Consider the following 22,682-nt stretch of genomic DNA (forward strand, 5'->3'; position numbering starts at 1 on the left):
CTATAGTTTATATAAACAAGCTGCTGTGTAGCCATGGGGGCAGCCATTCAAGCACAGGATACACAGTAGATAACAGATAAGTACTACTATAGTTTATATAAACAAGCTGCTGTGTAGCCACGGGGGCAGCCATTCAAGCACAGGATACACAGTAGATAACAGATAAGTACTACTATAGTTTATATAAACAAGCTGCTGTGTAGCCATGGGGCCAGCCATTCAAGCACAGGAAACACAGTAGATAACAGATAAGTACTACTATAGTTTATATAAACAAGCTGCTGTGTAGCCATGGGGCCAGCCATTCAAGCACAGGATACACAGTAGATAACAGATAAGTACTACTATAGTTAGTCCACTGAAGGTCCTCTCCAAACTGGTCCTGGTAAGGCTGCATTTTGATCTGATTGTTGGCCCAAGAGCCAAATAATAAGGAGCATAAACAGCCTTAAGGTACAAACCGATAACATTGTACGAAACACATTTTTATATGATATTTGTGCGCGTATGGTGGTAGACAAGCCGACCGATATTGGCAAAACACTTGGATATCGGTCGGCTCTTTCATTGGGCTCCGTTGAAGACACCCAAACATCGGCCATTGTTAGTGCTGAATCGTCAGATACAGGTAGAATTCTATTGTTTCTCTCTGTATATCTGACGATTCAGCTCTACACGTGTGTATTGAAACGAACAATCTTTCTTCGAAACATCTTTTCCAGGAAAGATCGCAATTGTTACGTCTATGGTCACCTTTACACGTTTCATGCACAGACGCACTTAATCATAGGCTTTCCTCCTAATTACCCATTAGCCAAAGCTCTTCTCACTGTGAAGCCAAGAGATGGAAACCATTTCCCTTCCTTTGATGCAGTTCCAGGAACACTCACTAGAGAATTTGCCAAATGCATTAATAATGTCAAGTCATCATATGTGATATGAATCAGAAAATACTGTAACATTTAACAGTGGGGCTAATTGACTAACTAATGGGCTAATTGACTAACTATTGGGCTACTCTTGCTTTCCTTCAGTAACACGTGCATTTGACCTCGTCTACTACAAGTACAAGGAAGAAAGCAAAGTTTCGATTTGTTCCTCTGGGTAACAGCCCTAGGCAAAGTAATGGAGCCCAATGTTCTACTATTCTATATCCTAAGTATCTGCAATACCTCAATATCATGCTATTGGTTTCATGTTGAAAGCTCAAACACCAGTATAGAGGGGCAAAAAAGTGGCTGTAAATCACCTACTTTGATCTTCAAAGCTAGAACCAGGGCTGGAACTAGGGGCAGGCAGAAGAGGCACCTGCCTAGGGTGCAACAATGTGGGGGGGGGGCTGGGCAAGTGCCTTTTCAAGATTCTTCTGCCTACCCCTAGTACAGATTCGCTCCCCTGTGCAGGTTTTGCCTAACACCTCTGCTGCTCCCTCCTCTGTCCCTGTGTCCCTACCTCCTCCATCCGTCGATCCCTCTCTCCACCCTCCCTGCCTCCTCCCGTCCGTCCCTCCCTGCGTCTGTCGATCCCTCCCTCCCTCCTCCGTCTGTCAAACCCTCTCTCCACTGTCCGTTCCTCCATCAAACCCTGCCTTCGTCCCTCACTCCTCTGTCTGTCCCTCCTCCATCTATCCCTCCTCCTCCCCTCCGTCCGTCGATCCCTCCCTCCTCCGTCCGTCAATCCCTCTCTCCATCGTCCGTTCCTCCCACCCACCATCCGTCCCTGTCCGTCCCTCCCAGCCTTCATCCCTCACTCCTCTGTCCATCCCTCCTCTACCCCTCCCTCCGTCCAGCATCCTCTGTCTGTCCATTCCACCCTCCCTCCACTGACCCAAACTGCCCCCCCACTTCCCCTTTTTGCCACTGAATAGCATTGTTAAGATCAGAGAAAAAAATCATTAGTTTATGAGACTTTACTGTACATTGTTAAGGTCAACCAAAAACAGTTTGTATGGAAGAACTAACCTTAGCGAATAACTAAAGAATTATTGATTGTACTATGTACTGAACCAATACCTCATACCCTTGTGCTCAAAGCCATAAGCCACATATGGGGATTTTTCAACTAGAACAAAAAGTCTGTGGCTGTAAATTATAATGAAGCCCTCATTTAAAATACAACCTCTGCCAGCACCTTTGGAGCAGGACACCAGAATGTGCTTGTTGCTCTTAAAGGGGTGGTTCACCTTTAATTTAACTTTTAGTATGTGTAAAATGATTAATTCTAAGGAATTTCACAATTGGTCTTCATTTTCATAGTCAGAAGAAGCCAAATGTGTAGCCTTATAGAGCACTTGTTTTTAGATGGGGTCAGTGACCGCTATATGAAAGCTGGAAACAGTCAGAAGAAGCCAAATCATTCAAAAACTGTTTCCAGCTTTCATATAGGGGTCACTGACCCCATCTAAAAACAAATGCTCTATAAGGCTACACATTTATTGTTATTGCTACTTTTTATCACTCATCTTTCTATTCAGCCCCTCTCCTATTCATATTCCAGAAATCGATGCATGGTTGCTAGGATAATTTGGAGCCTAGCAACCAGACTGCTGAAAATGCAAACTGGAGAGCTGCTGAATAAAATAAATTATATAACTCAAAAACCACAAATAATAAAAAATGATTAACAATTGCAAATTGTTTCAGAATGTCACTCTCCAGATCATACTTAAACTTAATTGATGGGTGAACAGCCCCTTTAAAAGTAATAGATGTTTTGCATTCAGGCCACCTTGGCTGGTAGAGACAGCAGATCTTAAACAGTTATGAGACCTGTTATCCAGAGAATGCTCGGGACTTGAGGTTTACTGGATAATGGGTTTATTTAATGTTTATAGGATTTTCAGATCCATATTACGGAAAGATTAATTCAGACCTGGGGTTTAATGGATAGGGGGATCTTCCAAAATTTAGATCTTCTACTAGAAAATCATATAAACATTAAATAAACCCAACAGGCTGGTTCTGCTTCCAATAAGGATTAATTATATCTTAGTTGGGATCAAGTACAGGATACTGTTTTATTATTAAGAGAAAAAGGAAATCATTTTTAAATATTTGGATTATTTGGATAAAATAAACTCTATGGGAGACAGCCATAACGTAATTCGGAGCTTAATGGATAACATGTTTCCCGATAACGGATCCCATACCTGTGATGTAACACACAAGCTTAAAGGGATACTGTCATGGTAAAAAAATTTTTTTTCAAAATAAATCGGTTAATAGCGCTGCTCCAGCAGAATTCTGCACTGAAATCCATTTCTCAAAAGAGCAAACAGATTTTTTTACATTCAATTTTGAAATCTGACATGGGGCTAGACATATTGTCAATTTCCCAGCTGCCCCAAGTCATGTGACTTGTGCTCTGTTAAACTTCAATCACTCTTTACTGCTGTACTGCAAGTTGGAGTGATATCACCCCCCTCCCTTTTACCCCCCAGCAGCCAAACAAAAGAACAATGGGAAGGTAACCAGATAGCAGCTCCCTAACACAAGATAACAGCTGCCTGGTAGATCTAAGAACAACACTCAATGGTAAAACCCATGTCCCACTGAGACACATTCAGTTACATTGAGAAGGAAAAACAGCAGTCTGCCAGAAAGAATTTCTCTTCTAAAGTGCAGGCACAAGTCACATGACATGGGGCAGCAGGGAAATTGACAAAATGTCTAGCCCCATGTCAGATTTCAAAATTGAATATAAAAAAATCTGTTTGCTCTTTTGAGAAATGGATTACAGTGCAGAATTCTACTGGAGCAGCACTATTAACTGATGCGTTTTGAAAATTTTTTTTTTTCCCATGACAGTATCCCTTTAATTTAAGGGACAATTACCATGGAGTAGAAGCTCAGCTCCCTTGGTCCACGTGGAGGCGGCTGTAGCTGTTTCAGGACAGTCCCATCTGGATGCTGCAATATACCTGCAGAAACAATGGAGAGAATATGTTAAGCAGAAGCTGAATTTAGAGAGCCGGTAAACGAGACATACTGATTGACAGTGAGACATCTGCCTGCTTACCCAAAACGTCATACATCCCTTTAATTATAACTACTTTGTAGAGAACCTTTTGCATGTACAGGTATGGGATCCATTATCCAGAAAGCTCCGAATTATGGAAATGCCATCCCCCATAGACTCCATTATAATTAAATAATCCCCATTTATAAATATTACCTTTTTGTCTGTAGTAATAAAACAGTAGCTTGAACTTGATCCCAACTAAGATATAATTAATCCTTATTGGAAGCAAACCCAGCCTATTGGCTTCATATGATTTTCTAGTAGACTTAAGGTATGAAGATCCAAATTATGGAAAGATCCATTATCCAGAAAACCCCAGGTAGAAATAAAATGAATGCAGGTGGAAAAGTCCAGTCATGGGACATACAATGAACGCTGCACATAATCCATCACTTACATCTGATGATGCAGCTCAGAAGAGTGCAGTAATATTAGCTTATAGCCTAAATTTAGTCCTTATTTTAGGGATTCTAACGCTGTGGGGCTGGAAGAATCTATGGTGGAGCCATAGCTCTGGCGCATTTTATTCTACATTCCTGGTCTGCTCTTTGTGTTTGTTTGGCGAACCTTCAGTTTCTTCACTTGGATTGTGTGTTTATGACCCTATCAATGAACGTTCGAAAAGTCTTTGGCGCAGGCACTCAATGAGGGCAAACTTCTACCAGTTCAAAGTGAAAAGAGTTTACTGTGTCCACAGCTATACCCCTGTAGCAAGAGTAAATTCGGCTAAACGTTTAAGTGTATAATGGCCCTTTAAATTAAAATTAGGGTTTATTTTATTATTATTATTTGCGGTTTTCGCTTTATTTAGCCTTTAGAAATCTGGTTGCTAGAGTACAAATTACCCTAACCACCATGCATTGATTTGAATAAGAGGCTGGAATATGAATAGGAGACTAAAAATAAAACTTAGCAATAACTATAAATGTGTAGCCTTACAGAATATTTGTTTTTTAGAAGGGGTCAGTGACCCCCCCCCCATTACATACTAAAAGTTAACTTAAAGGTGAACTACCCCTTTAAAGGAAAACTATACCCCCCAAACAATGTAGGTCTCTATAAAAGATATTGCATAAAACAGCTCATATGTAAAATCCGGCTTCATGCAAATAAACCATTTTCATAATAATATAGTCTTTTAGTACCATTGGGTAATCACAAATAAAAAATTGCCATTTTAAAAAATATGGACCACCCCCTGGGATCGTACGATTCACGGTGCACAAACATAGCAAACAAACCATCAATAGACAGCGCTATATAAATAAATTATGATGATGCTGATGTTAGATCACATGAGCCAATTAACAGAGTTGTGTCTTTTGCTTCCACACTTCTTCCTGTTACAGTTAGAGCTGCAGTATTTCTGGTCAGGTGATCTCTTCCTGTTCCAGTTAGAGCTGCAGTATTTCTGGTCAGGTGATCTCTTCCTGTTCCAGTTAGAGCTGCAGTATTTCTGGTCAGGTGATCTCTGAGGCAGCACACAGACCATCATGAAATGGTGGTTCAAGGCAAGAGATGTAAAAGGGCAGTTTTTACTTAAACATATTCCAGTTTGATAAGATTCTTTTATATGCCACTTAATTTGATATAGACTGTTGCTTAAGTGTTCATTTTTGGGGTATAGTTTTCCTTTAAGTAACAACTATTTAGTTGTGCTGCTTCCCAGACACTTACATGTATATCTAGAGCCAAACAAGCAGCAGACAAGGGCTAAACCTGGATCCCATGAAGCAGATGACTGTCTACACTACAATCTGAGCGCAAACAAACACTATGAAACCTTGAGGTGCCAGGAAACATTAATAAACAGTGATGCCATAAAATGTTATTTTCTACACCAGGTTTTTACATAACATTCACTTGATAAATATTATTCAAATAGTCCTTTTCATTTAAGACTTTCCGACTCAAGTCATCGTAATATCTGCAGTGCAAACAAACACAGCGAGAGGGGGTTAAACAAATAAAACATGTCTGCAAACACCAGAGTTGATCACAAACCCCAATTTTAGCATGGGCAAGAAAAGAAAAAAAAAGAATTTTTACGGGAAATGTAGCGAATCCACTATTTTGGATTCGGCCAAATCCTTCCGAATACCAAACAGCATCCGAATTTGCATATGCAAATTAGGGGTGAAAAGGGGAAAACAATGATAACATCCTTATTTTATGACACAACGTCAAGCAAATTAGGACTCGGTTCGGCCGGCCAGAAGGGTTCAGCTGAACCCAAATCCTGCTGAGAAAGGCCGAATCCCGAACGAAATCCTGGATTCAGCGCATCCCTAGAAAATACACAACATCCTTTTTTTGGCAACGGTAAAACCGTCACTTTCGGGTTCGCTTGTCCCCCAGGTCGGAAGGTTAGTTGGCGTATTGCGGGTCGGGTATGGGGAACAGGTTTCAAAAAAATGGGCCAGTGCAGGATTGATACAATAGTTGCTCAGAAATGTATCAAGTAATGTAGCAAGTTGTAACAGAATCTGCACCTGGATTAGAGTCCTGTGCGGAACCAATTTCTAAGACCCGGGCCCCACCACAAATCCGCATATTTAGCCACTTTGATCCGCTAGCGGACCCCGACCCACAACTGTCTTATCCGCAACCCGCATATTTAGCCAGCTTGATCCGCTACACAACCCAGACCCGCAACTGCCCCATCCGCAACCCGACCCACAACCCGCCAACCACCATTAAACAGGACGTGATGTTGCTGCAAACCGGAAGTGACGTCATCAAAAGTGGGCGGGGACAGAAACAGGTTTTGTAAAACTTTAAAAGTATAATATAGACAATATTAGATGAGATAAGAAATTTAGATGCGACCCGCAACCCAACTCACGGCTATACCCACACCTGAAAAACCACCCCTCATTCCTGCAGGGTTCCTGCGTTTTTTTACGGGTACCTGACCCGCCGCAGGACTCTAACCTGGATCACTGAGCTGCCAGATTCAGACACCGGAGAGAGGAACGTTCAACTTTAAACTTCAATTTAGGAAAAAAACATTGGCCATTGTGCTGAATCATCAGGTAGAATTCTATTGTCTGTATATCGGACCTTTCAGTTCAACACGTGTGTATTAAAACCAACAATCTTTTCCTGGAAAGATTGTAATTGTTACGTCTAAGGCCACGTGTAATTAATGAATATTGCTCAAGAACTGCTCTAGGTCGTCTGAAGTCATATACAGCAACTATTTCCTCAAAGTTATTTCCCGTCACAGACACAGTGAAGGCGATGCATTCGGGAAGGCAACACTCACAGTTACATAACCAGACTAAATCCAACTGTGAGCAGCCAAAGCACATTTACATGGCACAGCAAAGGCACCCAGAAGGGGCTCTAACACGCAAGAGTCAATGTTAGTAGAGCCGTTTCCACTCTAAAATTAAATGTACTACAGAAATTAAGTTAAGATGTAAATATTTTATCTATTAAGATTTGTATGAGATCTGTAAAAACATAATGGAGAAAAATGAAACACAATTTAAAGCAGATTTAAATGCTTTGTGCACCCTCATGCTAATGCAACAGCTTCTACCTATGAGACAGTAGCGTCACTAGAGAGGGGCGGGCCCTGGTAAGTGATGCGCAGCCGGGCCCCGCCCCCTCCGCACGGCCACATTTTCAGTTGCGCGCGGGCTGCCGGGGGGATGTGAGATGTATATTAGTGGCCTATAATGCACAAGAGATATAAATAATATCCTGTAAATTAGGGGTCCCCAACATTTTTTGGCCTGGGGACCAAAAAAGAGCCAGGGTCAGAGGGGGTCGGAGTCCAATTTGGGCACACCACGACCCCTGCTGTAAATGATCTCCTTATGAATGGAGCTTAGGGGTGTCATCTGCTCGGTGCTTGAGTGTCACTGAAATATAAGTATGATCATAAAGAATACACCCCCCTGCTGTAAAACATATAGTGAATAAAGTAAATCTTCGAAATTCAAAAAGACCAACTGAAATTAAGTCGAAGGTTTGTTTTTTTGGCAGACTAGGTCCATATTCGGGCAAATTCGAATTCTAAGTACATTTGATCGAATTCCAATCAAAGTTTTTCCCAAAAAAACCTTTGGAATTTTCAAAGTCCACCAATTGACCCCAATGGGTTCTAGGAGGTCCCCCATAGGCTAAAACAGCAATCCGGCAGGTTTCAGATGGCAAATGGTCGAAGTCAAATTTTTAAAGCGACAGTGCATGATATATTTCAATATTCAAATTTTTTTTCAAATTCCAATTTGGACTATTCCCTAGTCAAAGTACACAAAAAAATAGCTCAAAATTCTAATTTTTTAAATTTGAGAATTCACCTCGACCTTTGATATATCTGGTATGATGATCCCAATCAGGGAAAAATCCGTTATCTGGAAAACCCCAGGTCCCGAACATTCTGGAGTCTATGAGAGACGACCTTTCCGTAATTTGGAACTTTCTGGATAACGAGTTTCCGAATAAAAGATTTTATACCGGTATACATCCATTATAGGCTTTTTCAGCAGTCGTTTGTATAAATAATTGCTATTGAAAGCAATATCTGTATGGTGGTTTCTATGCTTTGCACTGCTGGTTCTGACTGTTGAAACAATATAGCAGAAGCCAGGTCATGAACAGACCCGGAGCAGAACGAACTATCAACATGTGATTTCAAGGGTCAGAAGCAAAGAACAGAAAGACACAGCCACCTGCACCATCCCTTGTATTTAGGTTGCCACCTGGCCGGTATTGTACAGGCCTGGCCGGTAAAAATAATGGTTGATCCCAATGTTATTAATAGGGAAAAATTATAAATATATAGGAAGGCCGGTATTTTTTTCCAGAAAAGGAGGCAACCCTACTTGGATTACAAACAGAACTGGCCAATTGAGTGTAGCAAAAGGAAAAATGAAAGTTCACTTGTCAACTTCGAAAAATTCCCAAGGAGAAGCAGTGACACCAATGGTATAATAAGGGCAAGAAAGAAAGAAATGGCAACACAAGCCGCCCACAGCTGGAAATTCAATAAACATTCTGCCCGGGTGAATAGATTCTACTCACAGCTTTGTCTACTGGAAACGGAAATGGGTCACCCTTATATGTAGCAACGTCCACTTAGCGTATAACTTCAACTCCCAGCACCCTAGTGCTTCAGCAATAAAGGGCTTGTTCACCTTTGAGTTAACTGTTAGGGGCACATTTACTAAGGGTCGAATATCGAGGGTTAATAAACCCTTGAATTCGATCCTCGAAGTAAAATCCTACCAATTCGAATATCGGGTTTTACCGCAAATCCTACGATCAATCAAAGGAAAAATCGAACGATTCGAAGGATTTTAATTGAAAAAAAAAAAAAAACGTTGAAAACTAATGGAGATGGTCCCCATAGGCTAACATTGTACCTCGGTAGGTTCAAACTGCCGAATTACGTAGTCTAAGTATTTTTTTAAAGAGACAGTACTTCAACTATCGAATGGTCGAATGATTTTTAGTTCGAATCAAAGTCGAAGGTTGTAGTAGCCTATTCGATGGTCAAAGTACCCAAAAAAACACTTTGAAATTCGACGTTTTTTTTACTTCGAATCCTTCACTCGAGCTTAGTAAATGTGCCCCTTAGTGTGATGTAGAGACTGATATTCTGAGACAATTTCCAATGGTTTTCATTTTCTAGTATTTGTGGTTTTTGAGTTATCTAGCAGCTCTCCAGTTTGCAGTTTCAGCCATCTGGTTGCTAGGGTCCAAATTCCCCTAGCAACCATGCATTGATCTGAATGAGAGACTGGAATATGAATAGGAAAGGGCTGAATAGAAAGAGGAGTCATAAAAAGTAGCAATAACAATATATGTGTAGCCTTACAGAGCAGTGACCCTCGTTTGAAAGTTGGAAAGAGTCAAAAGAAGGCAAATAATTCAAAAACTGTTTTAAAAAAAGGCTGATTGAAAATGGCTTAGAATGAGTCTGTGATAATGGCAGCAGGGAATGCTGGGAATTGAGGCCACAGTCAGATCCAGCTGAACTAACACTACAATGACCTCAGGGAACAGGTGTTGGAAGTTGTAGTCACCAGCACTAGAACATTCACTGACAGCCTATTGATCTGAGAGCAGCAACTCAGCAGGGAATGCTGGGAGTTGTAGTCACAGACAGTCAGGGATACAGTCACTATCACAAGTCAGCAGGGAATGCTGGGAGTTGTAGTCACAGTCACTATCACAAGTCAGCAGGGAATGCTGGGAGTTGTAGTCAGACATTCAGTCACTATTACAAGTGTCAGCAGGGAATGCTGGGAGTTGTAGTCACAGTCACTATCACAAGTCAACAGGGAATGCTGGGAGTTGTAGTCACAGTCACTATCACAAACCAGTCAGCAGGGAATGCTGGGAGTTGTAGTCACAGACAGTCAGAGATACAGTCACTATCACAAGTCAGCAGGGAATGCTGGGAGTTGTAGTCACAGACAGTCAGACATTCAGTCACTATCACAAGTCAGCAGGGAATGCTGGGAGTTGTAGTCAGACATTCAGTCACTATCACAAGTCAGCAGGGAATGCTGGGAGTTGTAGTCACAGATACCCACCGACTTTATCCTTCCCGTACATATGTCCGGCCACCTGGTGCGAGAGCGGGACGCAGCCATTCAAGAGCCTCTCCCCCTTCTCCGCGCTCTGTGAGTCTCCCCCGGGGTTGGAGCGATGGATGAGGCCGGGGATCACGGGTGCTGACATGTTGGAGATGCTCAGGGGGTCCCCGACTTCTTCTCAGGTGGAGTCTCCGGCGCTACGCGCTCTCCTCAGTGCAGTCCCTGTGCTGCGCATCGCGCCCCCTCGCGGTGGGACGGGGAGAAATCACAAGCGAGCGCTAAACTCCGCACGTCCAACCACCGCCGTGGGCTGAAGGGATCTGACCCTCTGCGTCACCGCCTCATTCTCCTGCCACCATTGGTCACGCCCACCAAAAGCGTCACAGCGTACTCGCCTCACGCGACCGCAGCTATAGGGACTTGGTGGGCGGAGCGTTTCATGCTAATGAGCTCTGGGGTTTAAGGGGACGTGACGAGGAGTGAAAATATATCTTATAGGGGGGCTCAATCTATTAAAATCTCCAGACATCATGTCTCTTTACATGCAGGATTTGTGCAAAAGTTATTTTGTTTGTACTGGAATCAGTTATATAAGTGAGCTCTAATTTATCTGCTAGGAAAGGAGCCCCCCTATAAGATATATTGGATCTAACTGTCAATGAATATCTGACACCCAACTGCTGCATGAAGACAGAATGAAGAGAAACAGATGCTGAGAGAGGAATAGTGAAGATAAACTAGATTATTTCAGAAACAGTACAGAATATTTAATTGATTGTATTTAGAAAGTTTCTTATTTCAGTGTAAAGAAGCTTATATTAAATTTTCATTTTTGAGATAGTTCCCCTTTAAATAAGGGGCCCTACAGTTAGGGTTGCCACCCGGCTGGTATTTTACCAGCAAATTTACCGGCAATGTATCCGGTAAATTTGTAATACACTTAACAAAAGCCCGTGGCCTGCCCCCAAACTCACCTTTCTTGTCAATCGCAGCGCCGAGGCTCCGCCCCCTTGATGTCACGATCCTCCCCAGCCAATCACACGCTGTGGCTCCGCCACTTTTGACGTCAAGTCGCGACGTGCCCCTCTGCCGGTGGAACTTTTATTAAAAGGTGGCAACCCTACCTACTGTTGTACATGTTGTTACCCCCCATGCAATCATTATCCTGCCCCTTTAATTTCCCAGTTATACTTGGGTGCTCACACACTAGTACACCCCACATAAAGCTGAACAGCGCTGCTAAGCCTTAAGCTCAGACCTGCCGAGGTTGTATACAAGTCAACGGGAGAAGATACCATGATCTGCGCTGGGTCTCTTGCAATAATCCAAAGATTTCATGGTTTCCAGACATAAATCCGAAAAAATCTGAGTTTTCGGGCGGAAAATGTATACATTTAGAAAATTTAAATAGTCGGCAACCGCCTCTCCCAGAGCTTTACACTTCAATATCAGAAAAACGATCACAAATAGAAAATAGAAAGCACTGCATGATGGATTATCGCCTTGTTGCTGTTTCTGAAGAGGAGCACAAGTGGAGAACCTGTAAGTTATTAACTTTGCTAATTTAAAGTTAAGGGGCACATTTACAAAGCTCGAGTGAAGGATTCGAATTAAAAAAACTTCGAATTTCGAAGTGTTTTTTTGGCTACTTCGACCATCGAATGGGCTACTTCGACCTTCGACTACGACTTCGACTACGAATCGAACGATTCGAACTAAAAATCGTTCGACTATTCGATAATCGAAGTACTGTCTCTTTAAGAAAAACTTCGACCCCCTAGTTCGGCAGCTAAAAGCTACCGAACTCAATGTTAGCCTATGAGGAAGGTCCCCATAGGCTTGCCTGTGTTTTTTTGATCGAAGGATATTCCTTCGATCGTTGGATTAAAATCCTTCGAATCGTTTGATTCGAAGGATTTAATCGTTCAATCGAACGAATAATCCTTCGATCGTTCGATCGTAGGATTAGCGATAAATCGTTCGACTTCGATATTCGAAGTCGAACGATTTTAGTTCCTAGTCGAATATCGAGGGTTAATTAACCCTCGATATTCGACCCTTAGTAAATCTGCCCCATAATGTGTCTTGGTAGGTTTTTGTTTTCGTTATGTAGAAACTAATTTTTTTTTTTTAAAAAAACAAGAGTCCTTTTCTTTAAAGGACAGTATGAGAAATGACTGTATTTTGGAGCTCTGTCTTTACAAAAAGTTAGCTGGAGGGCCACAGGTTGGATCCCTACAAAGACAAAAATGGAACAATTTAATAATAAGTTAAGTAATGTGTTCCAAGTTCTTTTTCCAACCAACTGACCCTATTTTAGGCTAGGGGGTAGAGTCCTGCAGCGGGTCGGGTACCCGCAAAAACCTGCTGTACCCTGCTGGTTACAGGCAGAAGTTCCAGGTGCGGGTATAGACGCAGGTCGGTGGTTCTGCGGGTTGCGGGTCACGGGTCTTCTCAATTGTGATTTTTACTCCTTTTTTCTGATCAAGCCTACTTCTAATGATGTCACTTCTGGTTTACAATGACAGCACTTCCTGATTCTTGATGGTTAGCGGGTAGCGTGTCCGAGTTGTGGATAAGGTACTTGCCGGTCCAATTGGGTATGAATACGGGTAGTGGGTCCGGGTTGTGGATAATGTACTTGCGGGTCCAAGCAGGTAAGAATGCAGGTTGTGGGTCCGGGTTGCGGATTGCAGGTGGCAGGTGCGGGTCGGATACGGGTTCCAAAAAATGGACCTGCGCAGGACTGTTCTAGGGGGCACATATTTTCATTATTACAGTGTCTTTTTTGGGGAAGAGCTAAATGCCCCGGCATAGCCGCACTGCCCCCATCTCCTAGAATTGCATGTACAGGGAATGTGTTTAATCGCTCCTAATTGTTTGATTCTGAGATTCTGTGTAACAGGGAAACAACAATGACTAAAGCTTTCGTATTCGTGATGTAACAGTAGCAGCTGTGTTACTAAAAAAATGCACTTTGTGTTTGAGAATTCACATGAGTGTAACACCCACACAGACTGCCAGGAGCTCCGGAGCCCTGTCCAATTTTCCACTCTCCCATCTGTTATTAACTGCACGGCCTCAGCATATTAGTCTTGCTCTGTGTCTAAGCAGAACTCGCCAGATAGTGCACATCATTGCTCTTCTCCACGGGCGATTTTAAATGCAATAGCATTCCTATTAAGTACCTTGGATTTGACGCATCCAACGTGACGCCTGCAATTCATGTCAGCGCGTCGGAACGGAAGCTATCGCATTTAAAATTGCCGGTGGAGTTCTACCCTAGGGGCTCTTACACACAGGTGTTTTTGCCCTGCGCTCCCCTGGGTTCCGTTTTAATGCATTCAGCCGCAGGGGAGCACAGAACTAAACGCATCCAACTCTTCCTTTAGGGGCGAATAAGGAAGAATCGGATGCATGTAGTCCTTCGCTTCCCCGCGGCTGAACATATTAAAATGGAGCGCAGGGCAAAAACACCTGTGTGTAAAGCTGGCCAAAAATGTAAAGATTTTTAAAAGATCTTTTCGTTATTGTAAGGCCAAGCTTATTTTGAAACGATCGTTTGAATGTACAATTTGTCCATCAACTAAAAAGACCATTTCAAGTGATATTGTCTAGTTAAAGCCTGGAAAGCTGAGGGTGGCTGCCTGCTTGGCCCAGCAAACAATTGGACAATAGATACATTTCACTGTGACCGATGAAAATTTTTTAACCAGGCCGATCAATTTTCTGATGTCGGACGAAAAATCGTTAGATGCACGATCGTTTGATTCCCAGTAACCTCACGATAATTTTATGGATTGGTTGGATTGCACTAAAATCAGTTATTCACCAAAGAAAAATCTTTGTGTCTATGGGGACACGGGGGCAAGTGAAATATAGAATAAATAATAGAGACCTCCAACCCCTCCTCTGTACTTAGTGGGAACTGCCAAGGGCCACAGCTGGTGGGGGTTATTCACAAAGGTGGAGTAAAGTAAAGAAAGAAGCTACTTGTCATGGCTACAAAATAGACAATAGTGTTAATTGGCTTGCCTAAAATAATACATGTGTTTTAGCAGAGGCAATTCTCAGTATTGTCTACGGCACAGTATTTTTTTGCTATTTTGTAGCCACAACAAGTAGCTCCTGAGATTTGTGGCTACAAAATACCCTGCCATAAACAATACTGAGATTTGACCCAGCTAAAACACATGTAGTATTTTAGCAAAGCCAATGGAAAGTTGCTCTGTAACTCTTCTATTTTAGGGCATAGACACACGAGCAGATTTGGGGAGATTAGTCGCCCGGCGACAAATCTCCTCTTCTTCGGGCAAATAATCTCCCCAAACTGCCTTCCCGCTGGCTAGAATGTAAATCGCCGGCTGGATGGCACTTGGAGCACTTCGTTTTCCAAAGTTCCTCATGAGGAATCTTCGGGCGACTTCGGAAAACGAAACGCTCTGATTGCCATCCCGCTGGCGATTTACATTCTAGCCGGCGGGAAGGCAGTTCGGGGAGATTAGTCGCCCGAAGAAGAGGAGATTTGTTGCCGGGCAACTAATCACCCCAAATCTGCTCGTGTGTCTCTGCTCTTTGGGTGGTCGCTGGGCGACTAATCTCCCCTTCTGCCACCACCCTTAATCAGTCAACATCAGACAGCAAGTAGATTTTCAAGGAAAAGGAAAGGCTCAAACTAAAGTCCTGGAACGGGTCGGGTACCCGCGGGTTACCCACAAATGAGGGGAGGACTTTCAGGTGCGGGTATAGCCGAGGGTCTGCAGGTTGTGTTGCGGGGCTCACCTAAATTTCTTATCTTATCTAATATTTTCGATATTTTACTCCTTTTAAAGTTTTACAAAACTTGTTTCAATCCCGCCCGCTTTTGATGACATCACTTCCTGTTTGCATCACTTCCAGTTTGCAGCACCATCACTTCCCGTTTGATGGTGGTCAGCGGGTTGTGGGTTGGGTTGCCGATAAGGCAGTTGCAGGTCCGGGTCGGGTAGCGGATCAAAGTCCTAAAATATGCGGGCTGCTGGTTGTGGGCTCGGGTCTTATAAATTGTTTCCTTGCAGGACTCTTGCTCAAAAACTGAAGACTTCCCATTACAGCCTCTGTTGTAGCCTCTGTTGTAGGTAGGGTTTCCACCTTTTCCACCTTTTCTGGAAAAAAATACCGGCCTTCCTATAAATTTATCTTTTTTCCCTATTAATAAAATTGAGATCAATTATTATTATTATTATTATTTTTACCGGCCAGGTGGCAACCCTAGTTGTAGCACCAAAGCAAATATGATGGTGCATTACAGTTCTGCACAGTGGTGCAATGACAGCTGCAGGATGCACATTTTTATCAGTTATATAGGGTCTGATCTGCCAGGCTGTTGGATTTGGTCGAATATGAATCCTGCTTGGATTTGGGTGAATCTGAGATTCAGTGCATCCCAAGTATATTTTGGTGACACTTCCCCTTTAATTATAGTTCTAGTTGTTTCAGCAGTAGAACTTGCAGAGACGGGTGTTTATGAACACGGTGTAATACATTCACATACAGGAATGCTGGGTTGTTTGGATATTGCATACACATATGCACTTGGCAGACACAGTTTGTATCCATTCCTATAAATAATGTTTACGCGGTGGCAGAAATATTTATTATAAAAGAGGTTTTTTTTGGTTAACACTCATTTAGCGTTGAGTACATTTTTGCACTAAAGCGGGATCTAAACTCTCCAAAAATGAATTGGTGCAGGCTCACTATGGGTACTTCTTTAAGCACTTTTGCAATTTATATTCGTTTTCTATTTTTAGAGATATTTGTTTTTTTAGACGGCTAGGTTTAAATAATGGTCAGCAACCCAAGAGTTAACTAAATCCAGGTGCATAGGCTGTGCATAGACAAGGTCACTGACATCCTGGACCTTTTAACCTGGTTTACTGAAATTTCTCTGCATTTTCAAAAAATGGATATAGCACATGATGGAGTTTATTTTGAGAAAAAAAAAACATTTTTGTCGATGGGGTGCTATTTTTATACAGGGCATTGTGTACCACCAAATGCATTTTGTAAAGCCAAAATGGGGATTTCTTATAAAAAAATTACCTTTTAAAAATCAGGATACAATATATGGTCACAAAAGAAATTGTTTCGTGCACGGAATGTGTCAGCACATAATTCTGTGACCACAAAAATACATTTTGTCAACACAAATGATTTTGTAATCACAGATATATTTGCAGGCACACAAATAATCCTGTTAACACAGATATTTTTTTATAGATGCAAAATACATTTGTTTACTGAATCAAGCGCAAGTTGCATAACACACAGTAGTTGTGTTTTTTTTTAAATGTTATTAAACCCCTGGCCACCAATGTCATATTTTAATACTCTATAGGTCCCTGGCCACCAATGTTTTTTTAAATATTCTATGGGGCCCCTGGCACCAATGTTTTTTTTTAAATTAGAGAGGGGGCTCCCATGATTTCTGATGGAGGCCCTGGCAAGACATTACCCAAACAGTAGTTGCTACACAAGAGCAAACACATAAAGTGGAAGTAACTACAGAGAACTTCTAGTTAAGAAGATCTCTTGACAATAGTGCAGAACTTTGTATAACTGGAGTGCTTCAGTAGCTCTACATAGAACACAGTCCCAGAAATAGCTCGTTATTATTTTTACCAAAAACAATTGTGGGGTAGTGGAAGATCTTGAAAAGAAGGTTCACTGGCACTCAAGGCAGTTGCAAGCAAAGTTTATTGCAGACGTGCAACCTTGGACAAAGGGGGCTTACTCAGAAACATTGCACTTCCGCAATAAACTTTGCAAGGGCTTGTCCCTGCTTGCACCTGCCTTGATGCTAGTGAACCTTCTTTCCATTCTAGTAAAGCGAGGTTGCCGATGCCTCCTTTACTATGCACTGGGCATTCAGCTGACGGAGAGACAGGGTGTGCGAGTGTAAAATTATATTCTACGTAGTAGAAAACCCTGACAATTTGTTGACCCTCACAAGCAGGACAGTCATCAACAGGTAGAAAAAGGAATCATTCTAATAATCTAAGGGGCAAATTTACTAAAGGGCGACGTGACTAACGCTGGCCAAAATTCGCCAGCGTGACATAATTTCGGTACTTCGCCAATTTACTAACGGGCGTAAATTCGCTAGCGAAGGAGATAGACTCTATCGCTACTTCTCACTCTAACGCCAGACGAATTTCCGCTCTGGCAAATGGACGTAACTACGCAAGTTCACAAAAATGCGGATTTTACTACCTCTTGCTACCTCTTGCTCCAGACTTGCCTTCGCCACCTCAGACCAGGCGAAGTGCAATAGAGTAGATTGGAGTCTTTTACTTTTTACAGGGTGATAGGCTGAAAAAGATTGTAACATATGGTACATAAACTATACAGTGGGCACATGTGTAGGGCAATATAACACCTCTATTTTATTTTATTAACGTTCCCTGGCCTTGTGTAGTGTAATTGTAAGGAATACTACTCACCCTGGCGGCGTCTCTGCCTCCGCTCCGGTTCCCATCCAAGATGGCGGTGCCATGGTCTCCACATGGCACACTTTGACGCCAGTGCATCAAGCGTGCGCAGCATCTTGACGCCGGCGACGCAGCGACAAGACGCCGCGTCATCACACCTGTTTGGCGTGAAACTGGGCCTATAAAAGATACCAGAACACTGCAAACTTTACCTAATTGTAGATTCTTCTTTACTGAGTTCCTGGGTGTAACTTATTGATTTATTGTTGGATTTCCCGTTTTGACCTCGGCCTGTTATTTGGATATTGAACCTTTCTGCCTGGATTGATCCCGATTGTTACCGTGTACTGAGTTGGACTAACTGCTTCCTCTTTGGTCCGCTACTCCAAACTGCGCCTTCGGGCCCTTACAGTAATTTAGTTACTGCAACATATACATCCATTGTACTTTAACTTCACGCCGTATGCTAATTAGGCATAGCTAGCGTAACTTCAAACTGCTTATCGTATTATCGCTAGCGCAACTTCGCAAGCGCTTGGAACCTTGGACTCAACGTCGGATTTTCGTGAATTATCGTTATCCTGGCGAATCTACGCCTGCCGAAAATTCAGAGGTGAGTAAATTTGCCCCCATGACTGCTGCCGGCATTTAAAGTGGACCCGTCACCCAGACATCAAAATCTGTATAATGAAAGTCCTTTTCAAATTAAACATGAAATCCAATTTCTATTTTTTATTAAAGCATTCATAGCTGTTGTAAACTCATTTAAAAATCTCAGCTGTCAATCAAATATTGTCTGCCCCGCCTCTATGCCTAGGCATAGAGGCGGGGCAGACAATTACTTTCACTTTCCATTCTGCACTTCCTACATGTCACCGCTCTCCCCACATTCCCCCGTTCTCTTCACCGTTTAATTGTGTAGCCAGGGCATGGGGATGGACATCAGGTCCCCAGTTCTGGTGCACAAACAAGATTCTGAGATGATACAAGGCTTGTCTTAATAATAGTGTCCCCAAAATGGCTCCTGCCTGCTTGTTATAATTATGACTTCCCAGACTGATGGAAACAAGATTCAAATAATTTATATAGTGTAATTAAAGTTCATTTTGCTTGACTAATGTGATAAAATAGGATTTTGAATAATTATTTTCGGTGACGGGTCCACTTTAAGTTGAGACGCACCGGATGAGAGAAACTTGTACTTGCCCTTGAGACTGTAACAAATGATGTCAATGGGATGTTAAATATTATTTATATATATATATATATAAGAAACAATTGCACTGTATGATGGTTATAGATAATACATACTTTCAATTCTGGCCTTTTAAGGTCTGTTCCACTGTTCTACCGATCAAGTTCCCGAGCGTTTCCCGAGCGTTTCATTTGGTTACATTTATAACCAGTATGTCTTGTGCCCAGAACACTTGAGTGACGAGTGTAAACATTGGACTGAGCGCAGTTTTAACCCTTCGATTTCTGTACTGCGCTCTGCGGCTATTTCTTGCTATAACTGATTTGCCTTTGACTGAACTGCTACTTGTCACATGGCCGAAATGAACCCATTGACACAGTGTTATGTATTTGATATACTGCAGGTTGCTCCCCTTGAAACTAACTTTTAGTATGATGTTGAGAGCGATATTCTGAATTTGCAATCGGTTTTCATTTTTTATTATTTTGTATTATTTGTGTTTTTTTTTAGTTATTTGTCTTTTTTCCAGTTTGCAATTTCAGCAATCTGGTTGCTAATGTCCAAGTTACCCAAGCAACCATGCATAGATATGAACAGGAGAGGCCTGAATAGAAAAATGAGTAAAGGAAAGTAGCAAGAACAATACATTTTGTTTTAAAGGGGGCCCTGGCACCACAGTTATAAGGTGGCCCTGACCATCAATAGCTTTTTATAACTTGTGTGTGTGTGGGGGGGGTTACCTTTTTTAGCACTGATGTCTGTGTGGTCTTTTAACTGTTGTGTGGAGTGGGCGGCATCTGGGGTGGGGCCCCCCGATAATTTTGTTGCCCGGGGCCCCGTGATTTCTAATGTCGGCCCTGCCCCTAATTGATTGTAGATACTACTTACCTGGAACCCCGGGCCGGTTCTCCTATCAGCAGAAAACTCCACCGGTTCAGGGTGCGTCTGCCCAGGGAAATTTGAAGAAAGAAGAAGCCGGAAGCTGATCACTCCATGGTGCTCGCTCGAAGAACACCCGAACTGATTTATAACAGCAGACTGCTGATAGGATTCACCTAACAGCCTATGATTAAGGGAGGAACAGGTGCCGACAAATTGCCATGCGACAAAACGCATGCGACGTGTCGGATGTGTTAAAGATACAGAAAGCGAAGGAGAATCGCATGTAAGAACTACATTTATCCGACTGTCGGATGAAAACGCAGCGCGCGCCCGTTGCATCGTGGAGTTCCTCCCTAAGGGAGTTGTTCCAGAAATGCGTTAGGTGAATCCTATCAGCAGCCGGCAGTTATAAATCTTTTAAACCAGAAGTCCAGTTGCCTATTTTGGGATGCGGATACAGTGGGGAAACTGAGGGATGAGCACATTTTTTTAGGGAGCTGCGTTTTGAAACGGTGAGCTGGAACGGTCTCTTTGTGTTTTTTGTTTTTTACTGACAGTAACTTATAACACATACAGACCATAAGAGAATTAGTCTGGAACGATCCGGACCACAGTTGACTTCTGCTGCTAAGAGTATTTATTAAAAAGTTCTAACACCCATAGTGAAAACAAATGCCTTACACATTTTGTGCTTTCATGTTGCACTTAGTCATAGGAGGGTTGTGAACAGGCCCGGACTGGCAATCTGTGGGTTCTGGCAAATGCCAGAGGGGCTGCTATAAGGTGCCATAGAAAGTCAGTATTTAGTGGGCTGGTGGGGGCTGTTTGGGCCTCTGTGTACCTGAAATGCGAGGGCCTATTTTAAATCTCAGTCCGGACCTGGTTGTGAACTGGGTTTCAGCATAATGGGCATGGCTGGGTTGGGCCAGGGGCAGGTTGTGCCCATGCAGGCTATTTTTGTATAGCATATTATTTGGCACTTATAGTGCAGAAGGGTCTCTGCCAAACACCCTGCTTGGGTCCAGAACAAAAGCAGAGGCAACAAGGAAGCAGCAAGCTTTGAATTTGTCTGTATTGCCCAAATATTGTCTCTTTGTAGCATTAGTACAGTATATGAAACTAAAACCTATGCTCAGCTCTACAGAAAATATCTATCTTTGTTCTTTTTGCTTATTTTATATATATATATATATATATATATATATATATATATATATATATATATATATACACAACTGTCTGTAAGTCTGTAAACCAGACAAATCACAACCAAGATTAAACTATAGCCTGGGTCCGTAAAGATAAAAAGCCCTTATTTCCTTATCAGAGCTTTGCCAGTAACATACTGAAAAAACGGTTCCGTATCTGGCCAGACAGACTTCCCATGGTGGTTTAACGCTGCTGTCAGAGGAAAAATAACATTTCCATTTAACTTTGGTTGAAGGAAAAGTAAATGAGGGGCCATTTACTCACAAGGTGCTATACAGTCGTATGAAAAAGTTTGGGAACCCCTCTCAGCCTGCATAATAATTTACTCCACTTTCAACAACAAAAAAGATATTTCCCAGGTACATCTGAGTACTGGGGTGTTTCCTGAACAAAGGTTTTTAGTCAAGCAGTATTCAGTTGTATGAAATTAAATCAAATGTGAAAAACTGGCCGTGCAAAAATGTGGGTACCCTTGTAATTATCTAATTAGAATGCATGTAACTGCTCAATACTGATTACTGGCAACACCAAATTGGTTGGATTAGCTCGTTAAGCCTTGAGCTTCATAGGCAAGTGTGTCCAATCATAAGGAAAGGTATTTAAGGTGACCAATTGCAAGTTGTGCTTCTGTTTGACTCTCCTCTGAAGAGCGACAGCATGGGATCCTCAAAGCAACTCACAAAAGATCTTAAAACAAAGATTGTTCAGTATCATGGTTTAGGGGAAGGCTAAAAAGCTATCTCAGAGGTTTAAACTGTCAGTTTCAGCTGTAAGGAATTTAATCAGGAAATGGAAGGCTACAAAAAGCTATCTCAGAGGTTTACGAGTTAGTTCACACGAGGTGATTCGGGGACATTTTGTCAACTTGCGACTAATCGCCTCTTCTTCTGGGCGACAACCTCCCCGAACTGCCTACTCGTGTCTTCCCATCCGCTATAATGAAAAGTCGCCTGCGCTAAAGCACACGCGGTGCTGCGATTTCAGAAGTCGCCTGATGTTGCCTCACGAGGAAACTTCAGGCGACTTCGGGAAAAGCAGCGACGCGTGTGCTTTAGCGCAGGCGACTTTTCACTATAGCGGATGGGAAGACACGAGGAGGCAGTTCGGGGAGGTTGTCGCCCAGAAGAAGAAGAGTTTAGTCCCCAGGCGACAAAATCTCCACGAATCTCCTTGTGTGTACTAACCCTTAAACTGTCAGTTTCAACTGTAAGGAGTATAATCAGAAAATGGAAGGCTACAGATAGCTATCTCAGAGGTTTAACTGTCAGTTTCAACTGTAAGGAATGTAATCAGGAAATGGAAGGTCACAGGCACAGTTGCTGGAAAACCCAGGTCTGGCAGGCCAAG

The 22,682-nt window shown here is 42.4% G+C and overlaps 1 protein-coding gene across 1 annotated transcript in view; it reads right to left on the reverse strand.

Annotated features, from left to right (window-relative positions):
• Positions 1-10,964, reverse strand: part of ipmk.S (inositol polyphosphate multikinase S homeolog) — a 29,237-nt gene extending 18,273 nt beyond the window's left edge. The window contains exons 1-2 of the mRNA XM_018227317.2: positions 10,575-10,964; positions 3,834-3,919 (exon numbers count right to left, since the gene is read on the reverse strand). Coding sequence (XP_018082806.1) covers positions 3,834-3,919; positions 10,575-10,722 — 234 coding nt within the window. The 5' untranslated portion in view covers positions 10,723-10,964. The remainder of the gene's footprint in view (positions 1-3,833; positions 3,920-10,574) is intronic.
• Positions 10,965-22,682: the final 11,718 nt, after the last annotated feature.

The sequence above is a fragment of the Xenopus laevis genome, chromosome 7S (assembly GCF_017654675.1).
Source record: "Xenopus laevis strain J_2021 chromosome 7S, Xenopus_laevis_v10.1, whole genome shotgun sequence".
NCBI classification, from domain to species: Eukaryota; Metazoa; Chordata; class Amphibia; order Anura; family Pipidae; genus Xenopus; species Xenopus laevis.